General features: G+C 53.3%; 1 protein-coding gene across 1 annotated transcript; it reads left to right on the forward strand.

Moving 5' to 3' along the window:
- Positions 1–1,072: 1,072 nt before the first annotated feature.
- On the forward strand, positions 1,073–17,456 carry LOC119100811 (uncharacterized; the record flags this gene model as incomplete). The annotated part of the gene is given in 3 exon segments (XM_037223960.1): positions 1,073–1,859; positions 3,277–3,406; positions 15,724–17,456. Coding segments are annotated over 2 exon segments (890 nt in total), but the record flags the coding sequence as incomplete, so codon positions are not given.
- Positions 17,457–17,681: the final 225 nt, after the last annotated feature.

Below are 17,681 nucleotides of genomic sequence, written 5' to 3' on the forward strand. Positions count from 1 at the left end.
GTGCAGCTTGTCGATATTGCTGCCGGATGGTGCGGAGCAGGAAAGAGTACCGTCGTCTTCACAGTTGCGATGCGGATTGATTGGAGTTCCCGTGATGAAACGGGGGACATTCCTAACCGGCATTTACCGACCTGCTCCGAATCCCGGTGAGCGCACCCAACTTTTTCGCTTTAGCTGAGGAGCAATACTGCCGAGCTGCACAGCGACCGGGGAATTCTGGCCCATCAAAGCCGGAGTTGTTGAATAAAAACATTCCCCAACACATCGTCCCCCTCCACCTGAAACACATTCATCACGCTCAGCTTGGCCTTCAGACTTATTCTGATGATCCGCCGACAACATTCTCCCAGAGATAAACCACTGTTGGAGCGCTTTTCTGGCATCCATTGAAATTTGCTCCTGGCTTACTTCCAAAACCTATTTATGTATAAGAGCTTAACTTCAGACCATCGGCCGTGATCGCAGCCTAACATATTAACAAAAATCTGTAAGTGTCTGGACTTGTTACTGCAGGTCTGCGCCAAGCACCGTCTTCGCTATTATGCGCCCCGGTCATACGCTTCCAGCCCACTCGGTATTTGCTGGCCTGCTTGTCCTGGTCGGAGACCGCCATGCTGACCCCGACGGCCATGCTCACAGATCGCAGCACACGTTAATGCCCAAAGGCCGAGGCACAGCCCGCACCTACAAGCATAATTTGGTTACGCTAAAAGGCTTCCTGTCGCAATGCAAACAAAGTTATACGGAAACTGTGCTGGCGCCTTGCCTCGAGTCCGTTCCATGCCGCAGCCCATCGGCATCGGGGCGCGGACCGTCACCGACTGTGCTGGCAATCAGTTTCTCTGAAAAGTCCTCTGACCCCCGCATCTTGTGTCGTTCTTGCAGTTACCTGCCGCCTGTTGCAATGTTGTTTTTTAACGTTGACGTCGTCTTTGTTGCAATGCTGTTTTTTTAACGCTGACGTCGTCTTTGTTGCGATGTTGCCTGTACCCCAACTGAACTTCATTTCCGCTTCAATATCGTGTAACTGCTGCTCCGTTTCGGTGTGGTCTGACCGCCGCCTCCATTTCAGTGTCATCACCGGCGCTGATCGGCGTGAGCCTGGCGGCCAGTCTGTTCCTTGTTTCTGTGGCAGCCATCAGCTACTTCTGCTACCGCGGCGGCGAGGAGGCTCCCTGGAAGCTGGTGTACCGGCCGGGGGCAGGGGCCCGGTGGGCGTACCGGCCTGTCCCCAGGGGACCTGGCCGCGGCGGCCGCCGCCAGCGACGGCCGCCCGAGGAAGGGCAGAGTGAGCCGGGCGAGAGCTCTGGCAGTCCGCTCCTTTCCGGAGATGACTCGGAGAACACTGGGAGTGGCGAAAATCCTGGCAGTCCGCTCCTCTCCGGAGACGGCTCGGAGAATGCTGGGAGTGCCGAGAGCTCTGGCAGTCCGCTTCTTTCCGGAGACTGTGCGGAGAGCGCCGAGGGTGTCAAGAGCTCGTTCTCTTTACGGACAGGCCAGCGCTGCTGGGAGAGCACACGGCCGTCAGAGGGTGGCCAGGAGAGTGCCGAGAACCTGCTATTGCCCGAGCCCGATCGGAGCAAGTTGGACGGCTCTCTGCCGTCTCCGGACGCCCAGGCGAGCTCTGAAGACTTGCTGCTGTTCGGGCACCTTTGGGTGGGTTGCCGGAGGGACGCGCCGGCCGCCGACAGACGGCATGGCGCCGCTGCGCGCCTGCTGGCCGCTGGCCGGGCTGGCCAGCCTCAGACGGCGCTCATCACCTGCCACACCTCTCTGCCATCTCATCTGACACGGTCAGGCTCGATGCCGGGGCCCTGCAGCTCGCTCCAGCCGGCAGCCAGCGCACAGTGCGTGTCTGCGTGAGTCTGTTGAGCCGCCGACACTCGGCGCCCAGCCGGCAGCCAGCGCACAGTGCGTGTCTGCGTGAGTTTGTTGAGCTGCCGACACTCGGAGCCCAGCCGCAGCCGCCAAAGTCCGCGCCGCTTAAAGTGTTTTGAATGTGGACTGTGCTCGTAAGCGCTTTGCGAGATTTGGGCACGTCTTAAGGGATTTCAGGCAGATGGGTTCAGAGGCCGCGGTTTATATCGCGGGCGCTGTCGGCAGGAAGCCGCCAACTCCACCGTCAAAACACCGGGGAGCCGTAGGAAGGCAGGAAAAAACCTTCCCGACAGCCCGGTATATAGATCACCGGCGGCGAAAAAGGCAGCTCATTGGCGCACGAGGCAATCAGCGGTCGAAAGCGGCTGTTGGGGGAGCGCAGGAGCGCCGAGTGATGTCAGCTGGCGGTCAACTTGGCCCGGCCGGCCGGTGAAGCCAATCCGGGGCGAGTCAGGCGGGGCCGTCGCGTAATGAATGGCCGGGGTGCGGGCCGGACCATACTAATGGCCGGCGCCGGCCGGCCGTGTGCTGGCCGTCACTGGCAGCGCCGCTCGTGTGGGGAGGCGAGCCCCGACGGAGTGGGTGGGCGGCCGCGCAGGGTCGCTTTTCAGCCGCAGGGGATCGCCCCTTTGACTGCCCCGGCAGCGTGATACGGTGACCTGCCAACAACGTGCGACTTTGACTGCCCCGGCAGCGTGATACGGTGACCTGCCGACAACGTGCCATGCAGCTTAACACGTCTGGAAGCCAATTACAAGCACAGTCATGCCTATATAGTTGTAGCACAAACATGTCTGAGCAGCTGGCGGGCCCACGTTTAAAGCTAGGCGTCAGGCTGCGTTTGTGTGCGAGCGTATATCCCGCGATATCATAACGCTGCGGTCGGCGCTGCCATGAATGGGCGCGTCGCTCTGAGGAGTGGGGTACGTACTATGGTATGTTGTCAAGCAAATGCTCGGGAGACTCCGTCCTCGTCAAAAGCCTGTCAGGTGCGTCGGCTCGCTGAATGCTGGCTTCTTGTCACGGCTAGAATTCGGTGAAAGTTCCTGCTCCCCGGGTCTCGTGGAACCTTACCATGTTCAGAACATGGTAATTCCTCTGGCAGCTAGTGTGTTTGAAGGCAGAGTTGTCGATTTACTCTGTCCTTGTTGGCGTGCTCATGTTTGCTGACAAGCAATGGTGAAATGCAAAAAGTGGTGCAAGGGCTCGAGGTTGTTCTGCTCAAGGAGCATAACTGACTGCCGTTTGGTGTCCATGCGATGCTCCCACAAATGTTTCAAGACTGTGGCAGGCTATAGTTGCACTCACATGTGTGAACGAAAATACCTGAATCCAAGCACCAGGACCGAGCCGATTGTGCGAGCCAGGGAGTCATGTGAGCGTGTGTGCTGTTTCCAGGTACGAGCGTGAGCGGGGCCTGGAGTGTCGCACGGCCAGCCGAGACCTCCCAGCAGCGCCGCGCCCTGGCGACGGCCGCCGCCGAGCTGGCAGACTGGTGTGAGCCCGCGCCGGCTCCAGACAACGAGAGGTAGCTGTCGGCGGCGCCGGGACGCTCTCCCTCACGACTGTCCATGAAATTACGTCATTCATATGCAAACGACCACTAAAACTTGTAGGCAAGCCATTAGGTCCTAGGTCGCGAAGGATCAAAGCATGCAACGGAAGGGAGACACTAGTGAGAAATTTAAACGTGGCTTAAGAATACATAGATGCGAGCGAAACCCATGTGAGCCTGATGTTTTTTGCATGAGTTCATCGCTCTGAATTTTCAATCATGACTGTATCAATAGCAATGCATATATATATATATATATATATATATATATATATATATATATATATATATATATGTATGTATTGTGCTTTGTAATACGCGAGCCACATATACCAGATTTACAAGTAACAACGCAACGACATGTTTTTGATGTTACCTAACTGGATCTAGTGCAACGATGAACCCTCAAGGCATTACCCGCAGGACCTGTTGTGCGGCGCTGATCGAGCGAGGTCATGACATACCCGCAGGACTTGTGTGCGGCGCTGGATCGAGCGAGGTCATGACATACCCGCAGGACTTCTTGTGCGGCGCTGGGCGAGCGAGGTCATGTACATATCCGCGGGACTTCTTGTGCGGCGCTGGGCGAGCGAGGTCATGACATGCGTGAGGGATGTGTGGCGTTGTCGTGTAAATAATGTCCAACACCAAGTTAATGGAACCAGACACCTGCGACAACGGCTACCAATAGGTTAGCCAATGCGTTCGAAGTTAACGTTCATGATAGTTTAGCAGGCGGACGTCCACTGATGTAGGTAACACCCGCAGGCAAGTTCCGAATAACATTACGTGGAAACGGCTGACCTTGTCTCTTGTCAGGACTGACAATGAAGGTCTAGTAAGTCGACGAAAGCGCAATTGTTTACGGTTTTAGCAATCGTAGCCAATATTTACCGAAATGCACAAATATTTTTCGGTGGGCTCTTGTCACCATAAACAGGGCTGTTAGTAAAGTTTTCATGGCCCAATGTCTCTCGCGTCAGGCCACAGCGTCTTGTAGTCGAGATCGGCTTCGAAATTGTGCTCTTGGTTTCTCTCCGACAAGATTGCTGACGATGTACAAGATTATTTGCTGACTGACTCGCTGACTCGATCAGTGCCGCAAGTTTGCTCCTTTTGATCAGACACCCATTGCTCGAACAATTCCGAGATCCGTTAGCAAGTTGTGCTCGTTACTTTTACCTACGCCAAGCGGTTGGTTTGTTGATTTCCATTTTATTCATCAGCAGAACAAGTTGCATACGCTCTGCTTACCAATGCCTGACGCCAGTTTTGACCAAGTCATTGAAAGCATCATAAAATGTGCAGACACATCCTTTGCGCGCAAGGACGCGCGATCCTCTGCATACGTTCACCCGCAGGTTTACCAACACACTTTGCCGTGCTCTTCTCCGTCGTGATCTGTTGATCACATATTGCTGCGACGCTGGGTCACTGAAGTCTCGTCACGCCTTTGATCCGAACCATTCCGGCTGTTCACAGTTTACCAAGTTCTCGGATCACGACATCAATGCAGGACATCGTCTTTGAGAGAAGATACATGATCCTGAGCACTAATGGCACTGACCTATTTGCTCTTGAATATTTATAGGTGTGTAGATTTGCTTGCCTGCATTTTTCAAACGCAAACAGGTCGGTTCTACCAGAGCTTAGATTCATTTATCCATTCACTTTTGTAAGTTATTAGCTTAATCAGTGCCGTGTGAATCGCTCCGGGGAGATGATATTTTGACATTGTCATGTTACAGTGCTGCAAGAAAGGCCCGTCCCACCAAACAGCTTCCACGGCAATGCTTAACTATTTTTACACAACATTTCGACCCTACAATCATTTACACAGATGGACTCCCTTGCATATGAGCTCGTAGAGAACACGACAGCTGAACTGGGCCTGGCCAGGACTGGACCGGCCGGGCCGGGACAGGACGGGCCGCACGAGGTTGCAAATTTTCTCATGCGTCTAGTAAGACTGCCTTCGCCAAAAGCCTCTCTCTGAACTATTAAAACCGCTCATACTGAAACTGGAGTGCAGCGTTGGGTGGTGTGTTTGGCTTAGAGATGGGCGACGGGCGGTCTCCAAACGGCGAGTGTGGGCGGCCATTCCGGCGCCGTCAGCGGCTCTCCACCGCCGCTAATGGGCCGCTGATGGTGCGGTGTCGGCTAACGGAGTGCCGAGAGCGGTCTTCTGACCTTCCGTTCGCGACACAGAGCGGCACGCGGCTATGGCTGCATATAAAGCCGGTGGCTTGACCGGACCCGGCCGGCTATTGCCAAAGCGATGAGTGTCTTGGTCGCCGCGGCGAGTGTTGGTGTGCCCATCACCGTGAATCACATTGGTCCTGGTGGTAGGCGGCCACCGGATGTCAGTACAGACCCAGTCTTATCTGCCTCTCTGCGCCATTTACCCACGCCGCTAAATATCAGGACAGCTGTTGAACGGGGTGGCACGCCACGAGACGAGCGGCACCGGCTGTTCCGCAGTGCCGTTTACGGCGTCCGCGCGACCCCCGCGCGGGTCGCCGCGCGAACCGGCGCGGCCGACACCGCTGCAACACTGCGCTGGCTAACCGTTATTGAATTCCCGGCCGCGGCGCTGTTGGCTTCTTACTGGCGGCCAAATTACTGCCGCTGCCCCGGCCGGACCGGGCTGGGCCGAGGCGTAATTTGGGCCGGCCGGATATTGATATCCCTGGGGGCCGGGCGTCAGCACGCGACGCCGTATTTCTCCGAACGGCCGGCCCTGCTCGCTCCATGGATGGTGGGGCGCGCCTCGCACCATGGATGGCGGGGCGCGGCATCGAATACGACCGTCTTCACTGGTACCGACCGGCCCTGCTCCCTGACTCGGCTGGTGTTCGCTGCGAAGCCGCCGGATCCCACTGGGCCACTGGCATTTGGCGCGACTGTTCATTTTCACAGGTGTTCATCCGAGCCTCACCAGCAATGCCCTGCGGGCCCAGCGAGATCCACACTCCTCAGTTAAGAGGTCACAGTAAATGATCCACACCCTGCCCCTGACAATCCGCAGCATGCGCTCGGATTGGGGTGCAGTAAGGGCAGCGACTGGACGAGGAGCGCAGAGACCAGAGTGGAGGGGCACGGGCACTTCCCAGGCGTAGACTCGTGCGGCAGCAGATCTTGTCCCGACCCACATAAGTCAACGGAAGTGTCATTTGGAAGCAAACGGGCGTGAGGTAGGATTGGAGGAGAACGCCCTCTGACGTGCTGTCATGAGCATGTGCACTACGACAGTATTTCAATAGGTACAGCCGTTGAATAGCACGTCATTGCCGGCGTCCGCTTACAAACCTCCAGCCTTCCTTAAACGATTTTCGGTAGGACTATCTCCGAAGGCTAAAATAGAAGTCCGAGATTATTTTCTATTTCAGTTCAAACATCATCCCAGTGAATGCAATCACGATGGCTTCCGAGAACCCGCGCGGAGAGGTGAATGGACCAAAGCGACGTCGGTGCCAGCCGGGTACTATGGCCGCTGAAATGGTTGTAAGATAAGCCTCCGGAATACGTCTTTGTTGCTCGAAGTGTTCAGTATCAGTATCCGTGCAGTATCCCTGCAGCTTGATGTCTTGATGCTTATCGCGTCATGGTAATATTGCATTGCTGATGGGGACACTGTCACAACATGGCAACTAGCACAACATAGCGCTATTTTAGGATCACATCTATGTTGATACAGCGGCGTGCTGGGGTTTTGACGTTTTGACCGACGCAATCAGCGCGCTATCCACCCCGCCACGAAAACAGCCGACTGAAGCGTGGGGGCCAACGGCCATATAGCCTCCGGCTCCGTCAATATTGTGATGCTCCGCCGCTTCTCGGGGAACTGGGGACGACCCCGATGTCCGTCACCTCCCGTCTGGGCCTCCCTTTCCTGACCGGCCCATTCCCTCCTTGTCCGGCACATCTGCTCCCTGCCCGAGGCGCCTTTCTTCTCCGGAATACTCCTCACGGTACAGGCCTTCATTCCCTGCCCTGTTCATCCTCCCTGACGGGACCGTCCCTTCCCCGGTCAGCCCTGCCTCCCTTCCCAAGACAGCACCCCCGCCTGGGCCTCCCTTCCTGTCTGCAGCACGCCCGCTGGCCAGGCGCAGAAGGCGCAGACCGGATGCCTGGGTCTCCCCCCCTGTCTGCAGCACGCCCGCTGGCCAGGCGCAGAAGGCGCAGACCGGATGCCTGGGCCTCCCTCCCTGTCTGCAGCACGCCCGCTGGCCAGGCGCAGAAGGCGCAGACCGGATCACAGCACATCGTCGTGATCCGGTCCGTCGGGTGACAGATCGCCCATCGGCCGTTGCGTTGGACATAGGTGAAAATCTTATGCTGATGTGGGATCTGTTACACTGACAAAAGTCACAATGGAGGCTCACTTTACTCATGTGTGGCAAAATGCAAAGTCAGTAATCAGTCGGCAGGGTAGTAATCAAATGCTCAGTGGCAGAGTTAGTAACATTAAAACACAAAATGCAGATATCTTGTAATTGTATTTGTCATCTATTTTGTAGAGTACATATTGCAGATAGCAATCGCCGCCGCATGTCGAGGACATGTTTATCCGACAAGCATTGCTTTGTTTCCGCAGGACCCTCAGAAATATAAAACCTTTCTGATTGTGTTTTGAAATGCCAAACCCTTCTGACTGAGAATCAGGGGTTTTTGAATTAATCAACTTGCCGGCTCTAATGCTGAAATTTCTGCAAACAAATGAAGCGCGGCGTCTTGCGCGTGACCGCGGTCAGATAGATGACTCGTGACCAGGTCAAGTCAAGCTCCCAATCCGTCATCCCACGAAGCATGCATAAACACGCTGTGGCTTGAAGCTCAACCTGACAACGGACCTGATCTCGCAATTTATGCTTTGTTTTGTCTCGTAACAAGTCGCAGGGTCGTTACAAAATATAGTGATTCAGCGGCTATTTTTCTTGGCACGAACTTGCCTAAAGCGTTGCAAAGCTAACATGGAGTAGTCCAGCAATTTTTGTTTTCGTGTCGCAAGGGGTCGCTCTGACCATTAAACATGCTACAAAACTGACATGGAAAAAATGGCATGATCGCAGGTCGATGATAAATATGACACTGCCTTATTCTGTTCATGCGCTTTTAGTGCTGCACTAGTTGCCGAGGGTGGCGAAGTCGCGCCGGAGTTCCTATAGGTCACGGAGCTCTGCAAAAGGCCGCGCGTTGCCGACGCATTTTGTGCGAATTATGTTGCGACATGGGTTCGTAGTAACTCTTGTCCACGTTTATCACACATGAACGAAGAGCATAAACGCGTTCTAACAATATATTTTGCTCTCAATATGCATCATAATCACACATTGCTGCTGGAAAGGTTAACCAACAGGAAACTAGGGAACGTAGCGCGTGAATGTGTATGATATAGCTGGTTAATCTCCAGAATAGTTGTGCCAAAAGAGAACCACGCCAAAAGAATGCCGCTTTGTTTGAATGTACTGCTTGACAATCGCGTTGAGTCTAAATGGTGTGAGCATATGCAAATTGTACCACTATGTGTTGATTCGCCATACTTGTTCCGTCCACATGCGTGTCGTTTTTTGTCAATCTGATGATGTCAGCGGTCCTGTTGTGCTACTAGGACAACTTTGATCCATAATTTGACAAAGTGATTTTACTACGTCTTTGCAGTTATTGCCATTGTTGTTATTTGTTTATTGCTACCTCTACACCGTTCATGTTTTTCGACCCGAGCAAATTGAATTCGAAACCGGTCTTGGAAAAGGTGGCATTGGTCGTATGTCGGTCGGTCACCGGCCGCTTCCCTGTGTGTTGAGCAGTCCGGCAGCGCCCTGTGGCTCTTCAGCGGCACATTGAGACCTACAGCGTGCGGTTGGTTTCACGTTTTTGTCGGCTCCGATCGCCAAGAGATTCCAACCGATAAAAGGCATCAGCCGGTTGAAGGTTGATGCCGGCTGCTCCGGCGTCATCCTGACAAAATTCCCAAAGCGGGTGGCTGTCTGGTTTGCACTGGAGGGCGCGCGGCCGCCTGTTCAGTGCACACAACGATCCATATGTTTTCCAGTGTGGGTGTTCTTATTTTCATCCGTCAAAGATTGACGGCTTCACTTCGCCGACCAGTGGGATCGTTAAGATTTGAGCCCAGGCCCAAACCGTGGTATGTAGCTCGTTTGCGATCAGTCAGTTTGCACGTTACGCACGCTGTCTAGTTTGGGCCTACCAAAAACACTTCTACTCTCGTTATACAATGAGCAAAAGTTCCTGATCCTGAAGAGAGCCTCTGAACCGCACCGCATCGTGCCTTGCCTCCGGCTGTAACGCCATAGACCATTTAAAAGGTTGTCACAGTGGAAGCACCGCCTGATGACATCTCCCACCATGCCAGCTTGAGGGCTAAAGCTTCGCAAATAACTTCAGGGTAAAGAGAAGGTGTCTGACAAAATGTGCAATAGCGAATGAATCGGGAGTACAGAACACATATTTCAGTATATTAAACTCGTGAGCTTTTCAATGGGCCTAATCCGTTAAGTCGACGACAAGACAATTTCATGCACGAACCAAGCTTTACTGACGATTTATGGCTCACTGATGAGGCGCATCTTTTCTCAGCGGCAATGTCTACGGACCTCAAGCAAAAATGTGTACCGGGGAGAAAACAAGTCCGATGCCGTACTGCAGCCACCTGGGAACTTAGTGAAGTTTTCTGCGAGGATGGCGATGGCCATGCGAGGGTTTAGCCATCCATTCTGCTTCGAGAAAAGTGACGGTTACACAGCTACAGCAGCAACGCTCGCCCATTGGCACATTGAAATCCTGGGGATGTTCTGGCAGTATTCAGGACGAGCACGTCGCACAGGCGTACAGTCAATGGGTTGAACAGTACGGCACCGCACTTCGTTGTTCCCACGAATCAGAGTTCCTCCAAAACCTCTGCAATCGTGATCATTCTATCCCCTCTGTGATGAAGTGCTCACTCACAGACCCGACGTGAGAGAGCTGCTCATCTCCCTTGTCTGGCACATCTCGACTTTTTCTGTGGAAATTGCCGAAGAGCCTATAAATGTATCTGCAAGCAGTCGATACTGATAAAGCAGCAGAATGTGATCAGTATGGGCGATACACGTCGCCTAGTGCATACATTTTACGCATAATATTAACCATAACAGGAAGCGCTTGACAATGTGGTCAAGCGCATTCGGGTATGCAAGTCGAGTTGTGGCCAACATTTCAAGGACGTGATAAAACGTTCTTAGAAATCAACGTGAGGCGCCTCATCGTTATGAAACTTCATGGCATGATTGCAGATGTTGCGTGAAAATCAGACGATCTCGAACTCAACAGATACTCATGTAGATAAGGCAGTGTAAATAGCCTTATCTCTCCTAAAATAAGCAGGAGGATAGAGAGATAGATGAACATCTATTATTATTACCATCATTATATCATTTAACGCATGCATCTGTCTCCCCAGTCTCCGGGCTATCCTACGAAGAATAAGGCTATTAATACCTCATCTTTATGCGTAATACCTTTATACCTTAATACCTTATCTTTATGCGTAATATTTAATACCCTAATCTTTATGCGTAATGTTCGTAGCAAATGTCCTGAGTAACTCAATAGATACTTAATAAATACTTTGCCAAAGCTAAACTTAAATTTGACAACGACTAAAAAACACAAATATGGTTTCTTTGCAATAGTTGTGTTTGGGTAACTGGTGCTTGTAATGTGCCGTGTATCCAGAAAAGGTGGCCTAAATTTCCGTTATCAGCTAGTCATTCGTAGTCCCTTAAAGTGCAGTATACAATCTACTTGATGCAAAAGTAACTTATTTCCGTGTCGGGCGGAACTAGTCACCTACATGGTGTTTCATGCGTGTTCAGCTAGCTGCATGTTCGTTGGTGACAGAGTTGTTTGACACTACTTGACTCACACCGTTATATTTTTAACTCGTGTGGTTACTTACAGATTCAACCGGTGCTGTGTCAGAAGTCATCAAATGAGAAAAGGACGGTTTAGGAAACCTAGATAGACCTAGACACGTTGACCGAGGCGAGCACTGCAGTGGTCACGACTGCAATGCAGGTGACCCCTAAGGTCAGAAGTGGTAGCAATACGGGATTACCGGTGTAATGTCAAAGAGTTACTGCAGGGGTGCGGTAGGTAATGGGAGAAGCATCAATGGCAGTCGGCTCATGCTCGACATCAGTGCTGATTAAATTGATGTATTTACACTTCGGACATTTCTTTCCTCATTTATTTCTTTCCTTGGTATCGTACTCGTTAAAGAGGACCACACGGGTATGAGGACTTGGGTGTTACATTATGTTGATAATGCTTACTTTCAAGCACCATCGCATGAGTGTGACTGCAAAATGCATATAAAGCCATATTATAGAAACAAAAATGGCAAAACAGAGCCCAAGGGGAACAGATCCAACGGTTTTGTTGACATGCGACCTCGCACATGATCACGTATTGGCGTCGATAATGAATATTTCAGCAATACAAAGCACCATTGTCACCCAGTTCGAATATATAGTGGTCAGAAGAGTCCCGAGAGAAAAAGAGGAAGAAGGATTGGCAAGCGTCTGTTGTCCCTCTCAACACACACACACACACACACACACACACACACACACACACACACACACACACACACACACACACACACACACACACCCACACACACACACACCACACACACACACACACACACACACACACACACACACACACACACACACACACACACACACACACACACACACACACACACACACACACACACACATACACACACACACACACACACACACACACACACACACACACACACACACACACACACACACACACACACACACACACACACACACACACTTTGAAATCGTTCCGGCTGCCGTGCCCTCCCTGCGTCCCCGCTACCCAGTGGACGGCCGTTATCAGGATACACCCCTTAATTTATCAAGGGCACGACCAGTTTTAACAAGTGCCCGTCCGCTATCCGCTGGACAGTAATTGGTGCTGCGCGTCATTCTGTTATCCAAGGGCTGGCCTGCGCCGCGTCCCCCTCCACAATTTACTTCAAGCCTCTTGTGTCACGCTTCCTGCGGTAATCTGGTGGATACCTGGCACATGTCCTTCTCCCCGTTATGTCGTGGACGGCCGGTGGTGCCGCGTGTCCCAGCGGAGGGGGGCGGCGGCGCGGCGCCGGTCCGGCCGTGCGGCCCCTCCGCGCTGGCAGCGTAACTGAGCTACGGCGGCCGGCCGAACGTGCCGCCGGCCGGCCGGCTGGCTCCGGACGTTCGGCGGCGCCTAATGACGGCGACGGCGCGCTGGCCGGCCGGCCCGGGCGGCGAAATTGGCCGGCGGCGGGGCTCATCAGGCGCCCGGCCCGGGCGAGCGGCGACCAGATCGCCGGAGATAGCTAGCCGGCCGCGAATGCGGCGATGGCGATAGTATCAACCGGGATAACGCTGCTGTCGGACGTGAGGGCTCTAAACTAATAACACTCCTCCCGGTGCGGCGATCAATTGGAAAATTTTCGTTGTTCTTACTTGCCGCGGTTCAGGCTGCGCAGAAAGACAGGATAAAATGAAAACTCGGGCCGCTGCCATCGGGTGGACTTCAGCGGCACGTAGGATCTGGCAGCCTCGTAGAGGCGTGCGAACGTTAAAAAACTTGTGGGGAAACCGCTTCTGAAGTCCATTGTTCCCATGCAGCACCACAGGATTAATATCAAACTTCCGCGAAAAGTTGTTAGGCCATGGTTCGCCCGGCTCCTCGTTCCTTCGCCTGTGCAGTCAGGGGGACGTGAGCGTCGCTGATCCAGCTGCCGGCTGCTGATGCCCATAAATGCACGGTAACGGCCATTGGCTGCAGAGCTGGGAATGCCCACCGCTCAGCTAGTGGTGGCAACAGCATCGTGGACTTACGGGTAATGGTGCAACGATGTCGGCCGGAGCAGACGACTCAGGCACACCAGATCCGCCACCTCTGGCACCCACGGCCCTGGCGGTCCGCTGTCCTGGCGGGCTTGATCTGGCGGTCCGCTGTCCTGGCGGGCTTGATCTGGCGATACGCTGTCCCGGCGGGCTTGATCTGGCGGTAAGCTGTCCTGGCGGGCTAACTCTGGCGGTCCGCTGTCCTGGCGAGCTTGATCTGGCGATACGCTGTCCCGGCGGGCTTGATCTGGCGGTACGCTGTCCCGGCGGGCTTGATCTGGCGATACGCTGTCCCGGCGGGCTTGATCTGGCGATACGCTGTCCCGGCGGGCTTGATCTGGCGGTACGCTGTCCCGGCGGGCTTGATCTGGCGGTACGCTGTCCTGCGGGCGTGATCTGGCGATACGCCTGTCCCGCGGGCTTGATCTAGCGGTTCCGCTGTCCTGGCAGGCCTTGATCTGGCGATACGCTGTCCCGGCGGGCTTGATCTGGCGGTAAGCTGTCCTGGCGGGCTTGATCTGGCGATACGCTGTCCCGGCGGGCTTGATCTGGCGGTACGCTGTCCCGGCGGGCTTGATCTGACGGTAAGCTGTCCTGGCGGACGGGGCACTGCTCGAACCGGGGGAGCTCCCGTGGGCACTGCTCGAACCGGGGGGAGCTCCCGTGGGCACTGCTCGAACCAGGGAAAGCTCCTGTGGTGACGAGGGACCTCTGAGAGACGCCTTCGCTCTTGTTGTCTGGTAGAAGAGGAGCAGCGTCTCCGGCGTATGTTGTGGCAAACGTCAGCTCTCTGTTATCACCGCCCAGACGGGTGTCTTCTCTCCCTCGTCGCTGCCCAGACACGCGTCTAATCTCTCTCGTCACCGCCAGACACGCGTCTAATCTCGCTCATCACCGCCCAGACGCACGTCTACTCTCCCTCGTCACCGCCCAGACACGCATCTACCCTCCTTCGTCACCTCCAGATACGCGTCTACTCTTCCTAGTAACCGCCCAGACACGTGTCTGCTCTCCCTCGTCACTGCCCAGACACGCGCCTTCTCCCTCTCGTCGCCGCCCAGACGAGCGTCCAAATTGGATGGAGCTGGAACTGCTCTGTGTGGTCAAAACAAGCCAGCGGGTGGACTTTCAGCCACGATTCCTGACCACCAAAATGGCCTCAAATGTCACCGCACTGATGAATTTCGTCAACTCGCCTCGTGGCAACAGCGACAGCCTCAAAGCTAAACCAAAATGTGAATGCTAGAACGGAGTGGTCGCGAAAAACCTTAGCTACGAATATTAATGGATTTGCTGTTTTCTTGGCAGCTTCTGTGATTTAAAAAGTGCTTTTGCTTTTTGTATTAAGCTTCAAGACTTTGTCATATTATCGTGTATGTGTATCAGCCGAACAACGCGCTTAAGGTTAAAAGCGCATTGCTTTGCTGTTTTGATCTGCTAATTGCATGCGGTAAAGGGCAGAATGGCATGCATGAAATGGTAAATCAGACGCAGATGGGGATATTCATGCTATCGGCAGAGCGTTTAGTGACATTCTACGGTTTTCCAAACTGTATTCTACCTGGTGTGAGCTCTTGTGTCGCCCTCGACGACCTCTGGCCACGAATCTTTCGCATCCCTAACAATGCCAGATCTGATGGCCGTCCTGCCAGCTTAGTAGCCAGCTGCTATGCGGTGCACATGACTTGGATTCAAGGGCACTCAGACTGATGACCAATACCTGCCACCCGATACCTGCCATAGGCATTCGTCGCGCCACTGTGTATTCATCTGCCACAATCGATACGGCGTGACCTCACAATAGGTCTGTGGGATCAATGCCAGGCTCAAGGCCACTGTCACCTGGTGGTTTGGCACCGTTGAGACAATGATTCACCCCAAGTCTTCTCATCTCACCTGATGTGAAGCATCACCCCATGACAAAAGTCGGTGGTAGACAGTGTTCAGTGACAGTATCAGATGTACGTCATTAGCTCGCACTAGCGTTGGTCTCAAAATGGAAGAGTTCCCCAGCCTTCTCATCACACGCGCATTGCACATGGGAATGAGAATGGACTACGGATGAACTGCATTGCAGCAACGGCACCCAGAACCTATTTAGTACGCTGCGCAGGCCGACGTCTGTACTCGGCTGCGTCTGTCGCCGGTTCTCGCCCGCTGTTACCAGCTGCCCGTGCTCCGTTGACTCTCGCCCGCCGTTACCATTTGCCCGTGTTCTGTTGACTCGCTCACCGTTACCACTTGCCCGTGCTCTATTGTCGACTCTCGCCCGCCGTTACCAGCTCTCCGCGTTCTGTCTGTTGTCAACCCTCGCCCGCCGTTACCAGCTGCACGTCCTCTGTCTGACAGGGCTTGCCGGCCAATGCTCAGGGGGAAAACAACGATTGACTGCCGGCCAGGCCGCCGTCAGGACACGACCCCGTGCTGCGTCCAAGCAGTAAAGCGATGAGAGCGGCGGACTGCGGGCCAGGCCGCCGTCAGGACACGACCCCGTGCTGCGTCCCAGCAGTAAAGCGATGAGAGCGGCGGACTGCGGGCCAGGCCGCCGTCAGACGACCACTGCAGACCGCTTCTGCGCCAGGGCCGGTCCCGTCTCTGTGCCGAGTTCGGTACCGTCTTTGTGCGGGCCTCGGTCCCGTTTCTGCGCCGGGCTCGGTCTCATCTCTGTGCCGGGCTGAGTCCCGCCCCTGTGCCAGACTCGGTCCGCCCCTATTGCGGGCTTGGTCCGCCCCTGTGCCGAGCTCGGTCCGGTCTCTGTGCCGATGCTGGAAGGAAATACCGTGAGGAAGAGCGGAGCGTGAGAACAGTCAGATGTGTTTAGAGGCGATAGTTATCAGCCATATCAGACTGTACCTTCGAAGCGAGGCGCCCGAGCAGGCACTCTTGATGTCGGGCTTGTTGAATCGCGTCCACCGTAAATGCAACGTTTCCTTGCGTCTAGTAGATGATGTTTACTAGCGGTTCATGTATGGCGCCTTTGGCGCAGGCATTTATCACTAAGCTGCACGGCTGCTGGTTTTCGTTCTGACGCTACTTTTTGGAGGTTTGGTATTAATATGACAGCATACGACTTCATTGGTGTTATTTTGGAAATATTCCGCGCTTTTGTGGATGGCTGTAATGAAGTATCAGAGTGCTCAATGAAGACGGACATACCCGTGAGTTCGCAAAGCATTGGCAGTTACAGCGTAAAGGTAAGCAAAGAACAGATAATTTAAGAAATCATATGGAATCTAGAGAGCTTGTCGGTAGAAATTCTACTAATTGGTACAGTTGTTTACATGTGTGTAAAGGGTGAATCTACCGGGGCATGGTTTAGCAAAATGATTTGGGAAGGGATGAGCAATGAAAAATGCCGTAGCCTAGCCTCATAATACGCCAAGAAACCGGTTTCTCTCCGGATTTCGTCCACTTTCTTCTCAAAGTTGGGGGAGCTAGAGACACCAAACTGAACAGGAATCTACAGTCCTGATATCTACACAATGTTTGACGTGCTCAGTGCTATGAAGCGTCATGTCATTTTATTGCTAACATTACAACCAATGCGTGCAAGGTTAAATTTGCCGGCTTAATGTCACGGTCAATGAAATCATGCAGCACATCAGTCGCAAACTGTTTTTTATGATCAAGAATAGTCCGAAAAAACTGGTGATAATGCGATGCACCCTTTATAAAGACGGTCCTTATTTTTTTCCAAAATTCTGCTGTGCCGCCCATTGTGGGATTAATTGACAAGAGAAATGGCAAAGTTTTAAAGCGATTGGATGATATTTAGACTTGTCCACGAGCACCTGAAGCAGCTATGTCGGGCAGTTTGCTGCCTTGAAGTCTCCATTTGCTCGGCATATCGAAGAAGCCCTTTTACGCTACCGTTAATTCGACTGATACCTTGTAGTCCTCTCCACGCTAGCGTTCATTTGACTGATTATTGATTTGGTCCCACCGCAAGCCACAGACACATAATTTTGAAATACGGAAAACACCTAATTTTAGTGCCACGAAAAACAGGTGTGAGCCGGCACAAGTTTTATCGTGTCTTGTTGTTTTTTGTCAAGGCTATGCAAATACACAGTAAACTTTAACCTGGAGTTTTTTCTCTATGGTGTATAGATTTATCACTATACATCTGTGTATTTGGCCTCCATGAGACAAAATCAGAAAATACCACAAACCTGAAATGGCGCATAGCCAGCCCACATAAGAGCAAAAAAGCGTGCCCGGATTGAAAATTCAGAGCTTTTTGTATAGCCATGGTGGCAAGCCATGGCCCTGTTTCTGCTTATCCAATGTTTTGAGCAGTTCAGATT

The sequence above is a fragment of the Pollicipes pollicipes genome, unplaced genomic scaffold, assembly GCF_011947565.3.
Source record: "Pollicipes pollicipes isolate AB1234 unplaced genomic scaffold, Ppol_2.1 Scaffold_4881;HRSCAF=5763_pilon_pilon_pilon, whole genome shotgun sequence".
Lineage (NCBI taxonomy): Eukaryota > Metazoa > Arthropoda > Thecostraca > Pollicipedomorpha > Pollicipedidae > Pollicipes > Pollicipes pollicipes.